A 17,289-nucleotide genomic window follows, 5' to 3' on the forward strand; every position below is an offset into this window, starting at 1 on the left:
ATGCCTTCCCTTCATGGAGATACCATGGTAAAGTGCAAAACTGTGGGCTTTGGATTCAAATAGACATTGGTTTGGACACGAAGAAAATGTAGGCCATAGACACTAAGAAGAGAGCAAGGAGAAGAGAAAGAGAAAATATAGGCAGAAGCCAGGTTCTGACCCTTACTATCCCTGAGACCTTGCACACATCATTTAGCTTCTCTGGACTTCACTTTTGTCATCTGTTAAAGGAGGGCAGTAGCTCCCATCTCAGATTTATTGTGGTGATTAAGTGAAATGCCATATTCTGAGAATAATGTCTGAAACATAAGGTCAGTTTAGGGGAGTCCCAGTAGAAGCTAATGATTGCAGTGGAGGAAAGCAGGTACCCAAAGGAAATGGGAGGTTGATATGAGGGACAAGGGAGGACAGAAGTGCTTAACAGACAGGTGTCCACTACACTAGCACCCATGTTAGGTATTAATGATGATTAATAGAAAGCTAGCAAAATCTTTGCCACTTATGTGCTCAATAAACAAGTGCTAAATCTTCTCAGAGAAAGGATTTTTAAACCCCTGTTTCGTGTATTACTTTTTGTACAGAGGTGTTATTATCCAGTAGGCCATCTGCTCTAATTAAAATTTCACAGGGCTGGGGAATTTAGTGCCCTAACCTTGGAGTCTCGGATACAGTTGGTGTTTTGTTTGAGGTTGATGTATTTGGAAAGACTATGGGAGGATGAATTCTTTGCCAGCTTCTAACTAGGCAGATGTGAAAATTTTTCTGCTAGGATTTTTTTTTTTTTTTTTTTTTTGGCTCTCTGGTGCTGGGGGTCAAAGATTAAATACTTTGCCACAAGACAGATGTTCTGAAGAGCTAATTAAAAAAACTGACAAGTAACCAGGACCTCTGATGGTTAGTCGTATGTGCCTTCCTCCACCAAAAGATGAGAATCACTGTTGCTTAGAGTGATTATATTAAATTATATTTCCAGAAAGTTCACAATTGGAATAAAAAGGACAGTGTCTTTAAAGGCATTCTTAATTATATGAGTGTGTCTCAAAATTGGCTGCACATTTTGAGTGTAGAATCTTTAAAAAATTATGAACAACTTTATTTTTAAAATTAAATTTGTTTAAATTTCAACTTTTAGATATAAGGGCACATGTGCAGGTTTGTTATATGGGAATATTGTGTGAGGCAGAGGTTAGGAGTATGGATCCCATCACCGTGCCTAACTGGGAATTTTTTTTAATGCTCATACTGGGGCCCCATGTCAGACCAATTAGATCAATGTCTGGAAGGAGGGCCCTGGTAACATATTTGTTTTAACTCTACAAGGGATATGAATATACAGCCAGAGAAGTTATAATTTATAAATAATATCCTAGGATCTATTTTATTCCTAGGATTCATTGTAATGTAATGTATGGGGAGTAGGATGGGAACTGGAATTGGATAGTCTTGGTTTAAATGACAGATTGGCTAAGATAATGTTCTGCTCTGGATAAGTTACTTAAGCTTTTTTCTAGCTCCCTTACCTTTAAAATATGACCCTTAACTCTCCAATAGATGTTTGTGAACATTGGATGTGAATATTATTTAATAAACAAAGCACCTGCTTAATTAACTCCATTTGCTTTTAGTAAAATTCTTTGTTAAGAATTTTAGCCTGTTTCTGAGACTTGCTTATCAGTATAAATGAAAGATTCTGAGCAGTGGCACAAAGAAGAACACGCATTACCTTAAAACAGTAGACCATCTTGTCATACTGCAGACATAGAAATAAATCACAGTGATATCCAGTCCAATTTTACATGTCCTGGAAGTCAGAGTATATACATTTCCTTTCTAGCAAAAGATGCCCCTGGAGATGTTGTGACTACTGCCTATAATAAATGCAAATGAAAATTTCCATGTAGTGTTTTTCACTTACGCTGGCAACTCTGTTTCTATACAATTACCCAGAAAATGTGGGCTTGACTGTCTATTTGGATGCCAAGTAGCTCAATCAATTATATTGCAATCTAATTGCCCAAAGAGTCTGAACCTGCAATTCTATCAGGCAGGGTCTGATTATCCATGCTGACCTTGGGTTAATGGGGAGAGGGAGGTTTGTTCTATATTGTTATTTCTTCTCCTAGCCTAGGCCCTTTGGCTGTGACCTGATTGGTATATAGAAAGTCAGAAAGACCAGATATGGTTCGAAGTGCCAGTAATACAAATCAACCTTGCCTGATTCCTGGTTGCATGCTCCTACCTTGCATGCTGGAACCAGGTGCTCTGCCCATTGTGTTCCTTTATTTATTTGGGAATATATTTGGAGGGGAGCTGAGATAAGGATTTGGCTTCAAGCTTGTGCTTTAAACAGTATACATCTTGCCTTTTGTAGTAAACATGTGGTAAATATTAGTATTTATTCTTCTCCCTGAGCTCACAGCTGGCCATCCCAATTACTAGTGTGTGACTTGGGGCCAGTCACTTTTCCTTTCTGAAGCTCAATATCCTCAGCTGCAAAATGAAGGAATGGAAAACACACACACATTGTGTTATTCTGATGGTTAACTTGTGTGAGGAGAATATATAGATAACATTTATTGAATGTGTACTGTGTGCCTTTCACTGTTCTAAGTATTTCATGTTTCAAGTATTAATATATATTAATTTACAATCATTTGTGAGGTAAATTTTTAATTCTCTCTTTTACAGATGAGGAAACTGAAGCATGAAGTGGTTAAAGTAATTTTTCTGAGGTCTTGTAACCAGAAAGTAGGGGAACTAAGATAAGGGTTTGTCCCCAGGCCTGTACTCTAAACACTATATACCCCTTGCCTTTTTGTAGTGTGCCTGTGGTAAATATAGTCAAAAGCATTTGCAGTTCTTCCTGGCTTTCTCCTAAAATTTCTAATCTGAAATATGTATACCATGACAATCAGCACCTTGGTACACATATATTAGGTATTCACTAAATAGTTACTGATAGGTCAGCTGTTAAAGTGCTAAGGATCTGTACAGGCTTGCCTAGTAATGGACTTTTATAGTACTGTTTACCTGCAAAAAAACCCTCAGTGGCTCTCCTTGGCAAATTTAGGATTCAAGGCTCTACAGAGATCTGGCACCCTGATGCCCTTTCCAACCTTTTTATGCTTTTGCTATTTACACAAACCCTGCTAGTGGGTAAGCTCAGTCAGGAATGAGATGTATCATCTGTATATTGGTATGCCTAGTACTTGATGGAAATCTAAATACTATTAATTGGATGAATGAACCTGACTCAGTCACCATGAACTGCTACTCTTTCTACATGCAGTCTAAGCAGTCACTCCTTGGCTCTGCCTGTTTCCTGTCTCTGGAGCCCATCCTTCATGGTCCACTCTCCTAGGCCTAATACCATCTAGACTTTACTCAGTGTGTTAAAACTCACAAACAATTTAAACAGTGTTATCTTATATTTTCACTAAAATGACCCTGCTAGGTTGCCACTAATTTGAGCTTAGATTTCAGTTCTTTTTCTCATAATGATAATGGATTTTCATTGATTTTCCCACACTAGCATTGAATTCTCCTCATTAGTAGATTTTGTCAATTTGCACAGTATGATGAAGGAAAACCTATTTAACTGGCATTTAATATATGAGTGGAGGTTTAAAAAATACTACTGGCAAATGTAACTTTCATCATATATTAAGAAGGGCCCTTTCTAATGTTTAAAATTGTTTTCCTGTCATATAAACATGTTTTTATTATAATATATGGAAGAGAAATAAACTAGTATTATTTAACACTTGCTGGGTCTAACACTAAAGAACTAACTTTTATTTGTGATTGTTCTTGGTTTTCTGAACAATCTGGAAAAGGAATGCAGCTTAGCAAAAGCCCGGCTTTGATGTCAGAAAGACCCAGTGTAAGCTCTGGCCTCCCAGCCCACTTGCTGTGTGATCCTGGGGAAGCCTCTTAACCCCTTACAGTTAAGCTTTCTTGTCTGTAAACATATATGGTAATATCTCATGTTTGGTATTTGGGGTATAATTTTGTTGTCTCCTTCTCCAACACACAAGCAATAGCCAAATGAGAATCAAAGTACTGTCTTATGAATGGCCGGGCAAGTACACTAAAGCCATTCAAATAGGGCTTCTTTAATGAGATGTGGTGGCCCTTAAGCACAAGGCCTGGAAGGCTGAGCAAGGAGACTCCTTTTTACCTTCCTGAATGGGAGACAGTAGAGGACCATTGGACAGGCTTCCACTCAGTCACATAGCAAGTGGCAGGGCTCCGGAACAAAGTGTTGAGCTGGGTTTGTTCCAAAAAGCAAGGCCCTGCCTAGGTCAGTTGGTTGCCTGGCAGCAGGGAGCTCAAGTGTAACCCTTGGACATGACACTAGGAAGAGGAAGAGTGGCAGAAGACATGCTAGGCACAGGCCATGACTTTAAGGCACAGGAAGTTGCCCTACAGGGGATAGGCAGAAGCACTGCTGTTCTCTCAGGACTGGATTCCATAGAGTCAGGAAGATACTTGAGCTGAAGGAAGAAATGCCATCCCCACCCTTACCCCAACAATAATAACAAAATCCATACGGACAAAAAAACTAATCTTTATCTTAAAGGGTTTTAAATGGGATTAAATAAGATTACTTATTTACTATTGAAGTCCCTAGCAAGTTCACATTGTGAAAGCAATAATGTCTGCTGCACTCTGTCAAGGGAAGCAAACTTTTATTACGTAAGTGTTATCATCAAGACCATTTTATAGCTGGGGAAAGGGAGGCTTAGAGAAAGGAACACCAGTCTGGTAAAAAGCAACAACAATAATATAATAAGCAAAAAGGCAACCACGCCTTTACCTTGTGTTTTGGATTTAGAAACCCTGGGAAACATTTTCTTTAAGGCTGTCTAGAGGGGAGATAAATAACCGGGCTATACTTGTCTGGAACTCCAAAGTTACCTTAAGCTTTCATAGCTGGTGAACTCAGTTTCAGGCTTGAAGGATGGGGAACCTGCTAATGAACATTTACAACTAAGGTCATTAGTCATGGATGCCATTTGGAAGCCAACACTACTTCTTATATTTTCCAAGTAATATGACTTCATTCAATGATCTCAAAATATATCAACAACTTTGACATACATGCAAAAATCAGGAATAAGTACTTCCACTTCAGATTGGACAAGAAGGTTCTGTAGTACAACATTTTAACAATGAGAAAGCCTTGTCTCTTTACATTAAGTATGAAGAAATACATCAAAGAAGTTCTACAAATTGTGATTAAAAACAATCAAATTTAACTTTACTGGAGATCTTTAACTACTTTTTACCTAAGCAAAGATATTTATTTTAGTACACTGGTAGTATATTTTCTATATTTCTTAGGTTTCTGACCAGCAGGAACAAAAAGAGCAGTTTAACTTATACTACTGACATATTTTAGATTCAAATGTTTGCTTCGTATTTTTTCCAAATTCAAGTTTATTTCATTTTTGAACCTAAACTTATATTTCCAATTTTACTTTTTTCTTTGATGAGTTATATCCATCTGGAATGTCTAGATAATGCCAGGGTTTATTTGGGGTAATAACCCCAAATCTCAGTGGGTTAAAATAGCAAGGTCATCATTCTCATGCACACTACACAGCATGGGCTGATTGGGATACTTGCCTCTACTTGATCTCACTCACAGACCTTATCCAAAAGAGTTTCCATTGCTGTGCTTCCACAGGAAGAAACAGAAAGAAAAAACATAGGAAATTGAGCATCGGCTCTTATTGCTCCTATATGAAAGTGACACACGTTACTTCTCACATTTTGATGCCCAACAAGTCACATGTCCATGGCTAGGTTCAAAGAGGTCAGAATAGTGCACTCTTCTCCATTTAACTGGAGGACAGAGACCCAGAAATATTTATGAAACTATTAATGAATACTGTAAAAGATGTCTTATCATTCTTACTTTGTATCAAGCTTACAAAAATAGTATGTGGCAGAGGGCAATTATAAATCTAAGTCAGATTAAAGGTTTATGTTTCTTCTACAATATTATTATGGTTTGAGTATGTGGAAATGTGAAAATAAGAAAATTGCCCTCTAACTGAAATTTAACCTACTAAGTAAATCCACCAAACACCATTATTCCTCTATGACACAGCAAAATAAATACTTCTTTTGTGAGGAACCAAAGAGTAAAGTTCTTTGAAGGAAAAAGTAAGAGTGAGGAGAACAGGAGGGGGATGCATATGTAGCATATAGGAAGGAATATTTAAATGAATTGTCACATATAAGTCTCTGCTGTAGCATTATTTCAGAGTATTGAATAAGAAAAATTGTTTTATTTTTTCCCTCATAGGAAAATATAAATATTGATGAAGCCTCCAGATGCCTGGTGAAACACATACTTGCAAATGAGTGTGACCTAATGGAGTCTATTGAGCCGGACGTCGTGAAGCCCCATCTCACATCAACCAAGGTTGCCAGCTGCTCTGGCTGTGCCAAATCCTAGTAGGCACCTTTGCTGGTGTCTGATAGGAATGACCTCATCATTCCGCGAATTGTGCCTCTATTTTTACCATTTTGGGTAAACGTCAGGATAGAGATATCACATGTGGCAAACCAAAGATCTATGCCTCTATTTTTTCAATGAGAGAGAAATAGCAAATGTTCTTTCTGTGCTTTCCTCACCATCATCACAGTGTTTACAAACTTTTGAAAATTTTAGTCTGTTACAAACTTCTGTCGTGTAGCTGACCAAAATCCTGCAGGGCCACAGTCAGCCCTGTTATTTGCTTCTTTTAATCAGCAAAGGCCTCAAGTCTTAAAATAAAAGGGGAGAAGAACAAACTAGCTGTCAAGTTAAGGATTGGCTTTCACCTTGCCCTGGTGTCTTTGTCCAGATTTCAATATATTCTCTGATGGCCTGACAGGCCTATTAAGTAGATGTGATATTTTCTCCCAAGATGACCTCCATTCTCGGCAGATCTAAGAGTTGCCTCTGAGTTAGCTCTTTGGAATCATGAACACAGGTGTGCTATATTTTCCTTGTCCTAATTGCCACTTGCCGTGGCCTGAATGTTGGCTTAACTGAATATTGTATGAAAAGACATGCCTCCGTATGTGCCTTTCTGTTAGCTTTCTCTGACTCAAGCTGTGGGGCTCCTCTATACATGTAATATATACTATATATATTTTCCCAAGTGAACAATAAAACATTAAAAGATACTGTTTCCCTATTTATGAAAGTGCTTTAAGTTTCTTAGTATTGTGAAGGGATTTTTTTTTTGGACAAAGTAAATAGGGTTCTCAAGATCCATTTCTAAAATTTTATTTCAAGGAGGAGATGAGAAATGTATGCTTAAAGAAACTGCTGGACACTATGAAAACTGGGATGAGTCTATGCCATCTGCATTTACTGTTCATATTGACATTTAGGCCAGAGAGTATACAGCGCATATACATATTTTTAGTTAATCAGAGGAATATGTCCTCATAGATTCTGATTAAGAAAGGTGCCAGATCAATCAACATAAAAAAAACAATAAAATATGCATTGTGACACCTTGGTTTACACAGTGGTTGTGGTGCTGATACGTGCAGGTAGCTGTTATTTTAATGTCATTATTTTATATTAATATTTGTAATATACTCACAGGAGTCATATATATATATATATATATATTTTTTTTTTTAGACGGAGTCTTGCTATGTCACCAGGCTGGAGTGCAGTGGCACAATCAGCTCACTGCAACTTCCACCTCCTGGGTTCAAGCAATTCTCCTGCCTCAGCCTCCTGAGTAGCTGGGACTACAGGCATGTGCCACCACACCCAGCTAATTTTTTTATTTTTAGTAGAGACGAGGTTTCTCAGGATCCTGCTATTTTCCTGTAAGGGTCTGGACTTCAGTGGAGGAAACGTGGTAGCTCTGTCAGCTTGGCCTCTTACAACTCTGCAGGATCCTGAGATACAGGATGAGATATGTGGGTACGTATCCTTAAGAGTCTTGAATCCCCAAATTCATTGGAAACTCTGACCTAGAAAAAGAGGCCTTCTACTCTTTCCAGTGGGAGAACAGTTAATTGCTACGTAAAAGCCCTGCCTCAGTAGGAATTTTTAAGGTGAGGCTTGCCCATATCAAGTTCTGCCCCCATTTCCCCTCATTGCTTCTAGACAAATAACTAGGGCCAAGTCTCAGCATGATCTGAGTGGAAAAGGATAATCTGTGTTGCAGGATGAAATGGATTATCTATCAAATGAACTACAGAATCTGGCTAGTAAATATTAGTAATAATCTAGAGAACAATCCAAAGAATTGGTCTTGATATACTGAAATATTGGATCATGGAGATAAGGCTGGATAATAGATAATCTACTTATATGAGGAGATACTTTCATGAGTTAATTTTTAACATTCTGGCAAGTCTACCTGGCATTGATTCTAATATGCTATTGGAATGGCTTGGCTCCTTGAAGCTTATAAATGATGCTGGCCTGAAATAAATGATGTGGACATGCCAGAACTACATTGGCAAAATACTGGAGAAGAGATCCAGGGTCTCACAGAAGTGAGAATGTTAGAATGTACTTATTTTGAAAGGCCGGAGAATCTGCCAGCTCACTGTGTTCTCCAGGAGAGCCTATAAGACAATCACTTTACTAAAGCAAGAAGCGTTCCCAAAAGAGGGGTACCTGCATCAATGAGAAACTCAGTAGTGACTGTTCTCTATTGACCAGGCTTGAGATTATAGAGATGTTGCTCTGTTTTTATGGGAATGGCTTCCTTCATATTTAAGGGTCATTATGTGGTAGACTATTAAATGGTGCTAGCATATTTGGTTCTGTGTCTTAGACACCTAGGACCAAAAGATGGAAATAAGAGTATAGCCTCTTACTGTTACTTTTAATAATCTACTTAAGAAAATGACTTTCTCCTTGCCAGAACTTCAGGTTTTCCATAATTGGGGGTCTCAATACTTCTACCAGAAGACATAGTAAGGGTTCCAATAGATCTACAGCTTCAGCTGCTGTCTGATTAATTTTGGCTCCTCAGGCCTATAGACCAGCAGTTAGAGAAGGTAGTTACTATACAGACAAGGGTCATTCACCATAATGATCAAAAGGAAATGGGGTTGCTACTAGATAGTGGAGCAGAAAGTAGTGTGTCTGGAACTCATGAGATTCTTGATGCCTCCATCACTGGTGATATCTGAAAGGGAAGTTGCAGCAGCAACATCTTGATAAGGACAAGAAGTCAGGGACTCATACTCTCAGGGATAAATGTCTGAGTTATTGCACTATGCAATGAACCTTGATTAGAAGCAGTTTGATCAAGGGAAGGGAAATGATGAATATTAATTATGGCATCACTTATGGTGTCAGAATTAACTATAACACTGTAGCTTATCTCACCAACCTTCCTGTTAGTATTCTTACTGTCTCTGTCTTTTTTTCTTTTTCATTTTTAGTAGAGATAGGGTTTCACCACATCAACCATCCTGGTCTCGAACTTCTGGCCCCAAGTGATCCACCTGCCTTGGACTCCCAAAGTGCTGGGTTTCCAGGCGCAAGCCACCACACCTGGCCTAAACACCTTTTCTTTTCTTTTCTTTTCTTTTCTTTTTTTTTCTTTTTTTTTTTTTTGAGATGGAGTTTCACTCTATGGCCCAGGCTAGAGTGCAGTGGTGCGATAGCTCACTGCAACCTCCACCTCCCAGGTTCAAGCAATTCTTCTGTCTCAGCCTCCCCAGTAGCTAGGACTACAGGCATGCGCCACCACACCCGGCTAATTTTTGTATTTTTAGTAGAGATAGGGTTTCAACAAGTTGGCCAGGCTGGTCTCGAACTCCTAACCTCATAATCTGCCCATCTCGGCCTCCAAAAGTGCTGGGATTACAGGCATGAGCCACCACGCCCGGCCATTTATTATTATTATACTTTAGGTTCTGGGATACATGTGCAGAATGTGCAGGTTTGTTGTATAGGTATACACGTGCCATGGTGGTTTGCTGCACCCATCAACCCATCATCTACATTAGTTATTTCTCCTAATGCTATCCCTCCCCTATCCCCCCACCCTCCGACAGGCCCCAGTGTGTGATGTTCCCCTCTCTGTGTCCATGTGTTCTCATTGTTCAACTCCCACTTATGAGTGAGAACATGCAGTGTTTGGTTTTCTGTTCTTGTGTTAGTTTGCTGAGAATGATGGTTTCCAGCTTCATCCATATCCCTGAAAAGGACATGAACTCATCCTTTTTTATGGCTTCATTGTATTCCATGGTATATATGTGCCACATTTTCTTTATCCAGTCTATCATTGATGGGCATTTGGGTTGGTTCCAAGTCTTTGTTATTGGGAATAGTGCTGCAATAAACATATATGTGGATATGTCTTTATAGTAGAATGATTTATAATCCTTTGGGTATATACCCAGTAATGGGATTGCTGGGTCAAATGGTATTTCTGGTTCTAGATCTTTGAAGAATCACCACACTGTCGTCCACAATGGTTGAACTAATTTACACTCCCACCAACAGTGTAAAAGTGTTCCTATTTCTCCACATCCTCTCCTGTTTCCTGAATTTTTAATGATCACCATTCTAAGTGGCATGAGATGGTATCTCATTGTGGTTTTGATTTGCATTTCCCTAATGACCTGTGATGATGAGCTTTTATTCATATGTTTGTTGGTCTCATAAATGTCTTCTTTTGAGAAGTGTCTGTTCATATCCTTTGCCCACTTTTTGATGGGGTTGTGTTTTTCTTGTAAATTTGTTTAAGTTGTTTGTAGATTCTGAATATTAACCCTTTGTCAGATGGATAAATTGCAAAAATTTTCTCCCATTCTGTAGGTTGCCTGTTCACTCTGATGATAGTTTCTTTTGCTGTGCAGAAGCTCTTTAGTTTGATTAGATCCCATTTGTCAATTTTGGCTTTTGTTGCCATTGCTTTTGGTGTTTTAGACATGAAGTCTTTGCCCATGCCTATGTCCTGAATGGTATTGCCTAGGTTTTCTTCTAGGGTTTTTATGGTTTTAGGTCTTACATTTGTCATTAATCCATCTTGAGTTAATTTTTGTATAAGGTGTAAGGAAGGGATCCAGTTTCAGTTTTCTGCGTATGGCTAGCCAGTTTTCCCAACACCATTTATTAAATAGGGAAACCTTTCCACATGGCTTGTTTTTGTCAGATTTGTCAAAGAGCTGATGGTTGTAGATGTGTGATGTTTTCCTGAGGCCTCTGTTCTATGTATCTGTTTTGGTAACAGTACCATGCTGTTTTGGTCACTGTAGCCTTGTAGTATAGTTTGAAAAGCAACACTAAGACACATAATCACCAGATTGACCAAGGTTGAAATTAAGGAAAAAATGTTAAGGGCAGCCAGAGAGAAAGGTCAGGTTACCCACAAAGGGAAGCTCATTAGACTAACAGTGCATCTCCCTGCAGAAACCCTACAAGCCAGAAGAGAGTGGGGGCCCATACTCAACATTCTTAAAGAAAAGAATTTTCAACCCAAAATTTCATTTCCAGCCAACTGAGCTTCATAAGCAAAGGAGAAATAAAATCCTTTAGAGACAAGCAAATGCTGAGAGATTTTTGTCACCACCAGGCCTGCCTTACAAGAGCTCCTGAAGAAAGCCTAAATATGGAAAGGAAAAACTGGTACCAGCAAAAACATACCAAATTGTAAAGACCATCGACACTATGAAGAAACTGCGTCAACTAACAGGCAAAATAACCAGCTAGCATCATAATGACAGGATCAAATTCACACATAATCATATTTACCTTAAATGTAAATGGGCTAAATGCCCCAATTAAAAGTCACAAACTGGCAAATTGGATAGTCAAGACCCATCAGTGTGCTGTATTCAGGAGACCCATCTCACATGCAAAGACACACGTAAGCTCAAAATAAAGGGATGGAGGAATATTTACCAAGCAAATGGAAAGCAAAAACAAAAACAAAAAAACAGAGGTTGCAATCCTAGTGTCTGATAAAACAGATTTTAAACCAACAAATATCAAAAAAGACGAAGGGCATTACATAATGGTAAAGGGATCAATGCAAAAGAAGAGCTAACTATCCTAAATATATATGCGTCCAATACAGGAACACCCAGATTTATAAAGCAAGTTCTTAGAGACCTACAAAGAGACTTAGGCTCCCACACAATAAGAGTGGGAGACTTTAAAACCCACTATCAATATTAGACAGATCAATGAGACAGAAAATTAACAAGGATATTCAGGACTTGAACTCAGCTTTAGACCAAGTGGACCTAATAGACATCTACAGAACTCTCCACCCCAAATCAATAGAATATACATTCTTCTTAGCACCACATTGCACTTATTCTAAAATTGATCACATAATTGGAAGTAAAACACTCCTCAGCAAATGCAAAAGAATGGAAATCTTAACAAACAAGTCTCTCAGACCACAGTGCAATCAAATTAGAACTCAGGATTAAGAAACTCACTCAGAATTGCACAACTACATGAAAACTGAACAACCTGCTCCTGAATAACTACTGGGTAAAAAACGAAATTAAGGTAGAAATAAATAAGTTATTTGAAACCAATGAGAACAAAGACACAATAGACCAGAATCTCTGGGACATGGCTAAAGCAGTGTTTAGAGGGAAATTTATAGCACTAAATGCGTACAGGAGAAAGTGGGAAAGATCTAAAACTGACACCCTATAATCACAATTAAAAGAACTAGAGAAGCAAGAGCAAACAAATTCAAAAGCTAGCAGAAGGCAAGAAATAACTAAGATCAGAGCAGAACTGAAGGAGGTAGAGACACAAAACCCCTTCAAAAAAATCAGTGAATCCAGGAGGTGTTTTTTTTTTTTGAAAAGATTAACACTTTTCTTAACAACAATGAGAGGTAGTGTTGTCATGAAATAATACATGTAAAACACTTAGTATAGTGCCTAAAACATAACAAGTAATCAATACATGTGGATATTATGATACTACTCTGTCTGCTTATTTTTAAAATTGAAGAAGTAGTATAAGCAAAGCTATTAGGTAAAAATGGTAGATATTTTTGGATATGTCAAATATGGGACCCTCGAGTAAATCAATAGAAATGCAAAGTTGATTAGTAGTTACGTAGGCTTTGGAGGGTTTCATGGATGACAGATAAAGCCTATGGGTTTTCTTTGGGGGATGAGAAAAATGTTCTCAAATTCATTGTGGTGATAGTTACATAACATGAATATACTAAAATCCACTGAATGCTATACTTTAAATGGGTAAAATCTATGGTATCCAAATAAAAAATAAAGCAGTGATAAGAAAAAAAGTGGAACTACAGGAAAAAGCAATATAAAACCATTGTTTCCCCTGATGCATCACTTTAGCTTAACGATTGTGTGTAGTTCTGGTGTTTGTTATTCCACGGGAGGGAATTTTAGAGTGTGCCTCTTTATCACTGCTCTTCTCTGCCTAGTATTTCATCACTTCTGAATTCATGACTTGCTCTCAGATATTTGAACTAGCATTTTGTATGAATTTAAACTTGGCTGCATCTGAGCTGTTTCTGTCTTAAAACATCATTGGCTTCTTGGAATTCCCAAGCAATTGGAAAATTTCCCAATATTGGAAAAGAAAAGATCATGAAAAATCCTAATAAAAGCGATCAGAAATGCTGATAAACTAAACAAAGTAAGTCTTGAAGACAAGGGTAAAATGCCTCTGGGAAGTGTGTCCAAAACTGTTCACTGCATTGATGAGTCTGAAATTTTCCATATCATCAAGCTAATTTATTTTCTTCAATTTGACTTTTAGAATATCAACCTCCAGGCACAGGCAGTGTATACCTAAATGCAGTGTACTCACTGAAACTGTAATGGTAGACATAAGACTCTGGAATTTAAAATTCCAGATGACCCAGGTCATGCTTTATATTAGAACAAAATTGTCTTTCAAAGAGCTCAAAGAAACTTTATGAAAGTGTTTTTTTTTGTAAATATCAAATATGTGAAAGTTGCTATTACTTGTAATAAAATACAATGTTTTCTGTTTTGTCTTGAACTGAACTTTGAAGAAGTTACCTTATGCCAGATGTGTAACATCAATTTGTATTCATTGGACTCCTTAATCAAATAGCTATCAATTGGCTGCTCTGAGCAAGTTGTTGTGTTTGGTGCATTAAGTCACTTGTCAAGATCTCTAACAAAATGCATAGTGCTTAATATATGTTAGTTTCTTTTTTTTCTCTGTGCGATAGCTGTTGCCATGGAAACCAGAAATAAAAAGTCACAGGTCTGTGCTCTTCAAGTCTACAGTTTCATTGGGGGAAGGGAGAGTGGGTTAATAAGAGGAAAGATACAGTTCAGGATCAAGAAAATAAGACTGTTTCTGTTTCTACTACATGACGTTCTGCATTTTATTTTATCATTATAATAAATGTTAGAAGCTATAATTCATTGTTCAGATCAGATATTGTATCTTTTCAAAACATAATGTCATTTAATCATCATTACTCCCTCCATTGGGAGGTATGATTACACATTTTATAGATAAGAAAACAGATTGTTAGAAATAAAATATCTACATGTATCATGTGATTCTGGCAGGATTTCTTGTCAGTGCATCTGCTCTTCTGGCCTCAATGGGCTAATCAGAGTACTTCATTCTTCCTGGCTCAAGTGACAGGTCTAGAGGTGTGCTTGTGATCTAAGCTGAACTATGCAGGGTCTTTGGCTGTGCCTTTTTTCCAATTCTTTAGAAAAGGGGCCTGTAGGAAATGGCCATGATTTTCTCACCCCATGTGACAGCTGGGTGAACACATAACGAATACATAGAATCAAGCAGTTAAGTAAAAGAAAGGCAGGGAGAAATGAAGATCCCATCTGAATCTCTTAGTTTAACTGTGTATGAGTCCTGATTTAACCTTTAACTTCCCAGTTACAAGAGGCAATAAATTTCCCTTTGGTTTTGTTGTTGTTCATTTGTCCAGAACAGATTGCATTGATTTTTCTATAACTCAAACATTCCTGACTAATATAGCTATAGATTTGTATAGGTATTGGCAGCTTTACTTCAAATATTCTGCTAGTAAAAAGTATACAAAGACATGGCCAATGGAGGAAAAGATGCTAATCCAAGTGCAACAGTCAGCAGCCCAGAAATAAAAAGGTAAATAGTGACTAGTGGCTTATAGAATAAAAATAAAGCACATGAATACATTTTTGGAATAAATAATGTTGTTAAATTACTATAGAGGAAGGTGCATATTTATATACATGTGATGTTATTTACATTACAAAATTAATATGAAAATGCTTTAATCACAGTATGTTTGCATACAAGAATCAGGATGTAAATATTATTAAAAATCTATAAAGTAAGGTCTGGAAATTTCAAGAGAAGAGAGAATATTGAGAGTAATCAAAGAAGGATGGAAAATAAAAATTTTGTGAAAGTGCAAAATAATATGGGGCCATGGAGTCTCCCAGAAGAAGCATGAGAAGGGATTTGATAAATGCTTTAAATACTGATTAATTTTGAGAAGAGTGATATTCAGCTATTGTCTTCGGCAAAGGAAACAAATATTGAGAGGACAAAGGATAAGCAAGGTTCTCAAATGCTTTGGCCCTAACCACAAAAAGAATTACAGTGAGTATATGGAGAGACAATCATCTGAATATGACAAGTAAATGAAGGTAGTGCTCAATCACAGGCACTGAAAAATCATCATAGTGATTTGGTATTTAAAATACTGTTTATTTAGTGCCCACTTTATGCCAACTACTGTACACATGCTGCTCAGTCATTACAGCAACACCACAAGATAATCACTATTAACATGATTTGAGAGATAAAGAAATTATAAAGCTCAGAGATCTTTAGCAACTATTTCAAGGTTCACATAGCTAGAAAGTGACTGAGCCAGTACTCAAACTCAAGACTGGCTGGCTCAAAAGATTTTGTTTTACCATAACTCAAATGACACATTTTCAATCTGCCTCTATCTGACCATATTTTCCTATGACCATAGTTTAGATGGCACCACTTTTCAAGATTATGTATTTATTTTGTGTAGGCATCGCTTAAGTTTCAGTAAGGGACAGACATTATGCAGCAAATTGAATAAGGGACATTTAACGTAAGAAAATAACTAGTAAAAGGAGATTAATTAAGAAGGACTGGCTAAAGAGAACTCTAAATAATCCAGGAATAGCAAATGCCGGGAAAAGCCGCCACTTCTATGGCTGAGGGAGCGCATCCAAAGAGGGAAAAAACTTGGCAGATCCTCCCTAACTTCCCACCCCTTGCTTCGAGTTGAGATTCAGACTTTTTTGGAGAAAGTGTTGCCAAAGCCCACCCGATAGGGGAAAAGTTCAGTTAGGTGCCTCATGCCAGGGCAGATGATCAGGAAACCACTCTCTGGGAAGTCACCGAAACTCACTGGGGGTTGTGGACCGCTAGGTCTTCCACCCTCACTGCCAACGCCTTCTGGCAAGAAAGCTGGCTGCTGGTAAGGAAGGACACCTGTCTTCTGGCAGCACACCATAGAAGCCAGAAAAAAAGCACTGAATCTGGGAAAAGAATCCTTTCCCTCCTGCAGGATCTCACTAGCACCCTCTACTGACAAGGCTTTACATTGTGCCTACTGGCAAAGGAGAAATGTTTGCAGGGTTTCCCTTTGGAATTTAAAACTAAGGGAAAGAGGGTGGCTTTGGAGCAGAGAAGCAATGAATTGAAAACTGGCAAAGCGTATTCATTAGAGTAAGCCATGATAACTGCAGGAACAACTCCAAAGTTTCAATGGCTTAACATAAAGGATTCCTTCTCACTGAAAACGTGATCTGGTGCTAGTCAGGTGACTCTATAAAGCTGCTGTTCTATAAATAGAAACTCAACTATTTAGACGCCTTGTCTTGTGTGGCTCCACTATCTTGGAGCCCTTTGTTTCTGCAAACAGACGGGAGAAAGACAGAATATATAAGATTAGAGGCATGGTTTAAAGCCAATCCTATAAGGTGTATATGTAATTTGCCCACATTGTGCTGACCAGAACATAGTCAGAAGACTCTACTTTTATGAGAAACTGGGAAATGTACTAGAGAAAAATGAAATAGACAATAAACATGTAGCCTTATCTCCGACACACTAGATTTCAAATGCTTGTCTGTTAATAAGTTTAAGTTATCATATGTCTCAGAGTCTTAATTAATCTATAATATAAAAAATAAGATGTCTACTTCAAAATAACACTATGATATTTAGAGCAATATTATGTAAAGAATTAAACAACAGAGCCACTATATAATTAGACATTCAGTAAATATTAAATTTCCTAAATCAGTAAT

General features: G+C 37.7%; 1 protein-coding gene across 1 annotated transcript in view; it reads left to right on the forward strand.

Annotated features, from left to right (window-relative positions):
• RAB38 (RAB38, member RAS oncogene family) overlaps positions 1-7,200 on the forward strand; it is a 62,787-nt gene extending 55,587 nt beyond the window's left edge. Inside the window, exon 3 of the mRNA XM_003254519.2 lies at positions 6,317-7,200. Coding sequence (XP_003254567.1) covers positions 6,317-6,469 — 153 coding nt within the window. The 3' untranslated portion in view covers positions 6,470-7,200. The remainder of the gene's footprint in view (positions 1-6,316) is intronic.
• The last annotated feature ends 10,089 nt before the right edge of the window (positions 7,201-17,289 follow it).

The sequence above is a fragment of the Nomascus leucogenys genome, chromosome 15 (genome assembly GCF_006542625.1).
Source record: "Nomascus leucogenys isolate Asia chromosome 15, Asia_NLE_v1, whole genome shotgun sequence".
Classification (NCBI taxonomy): Eukaryota; Metazoa; Chordata; class Mammalia; order Primates; family Hylobatidae; genus Nomascus; species Nomascus leucogenys.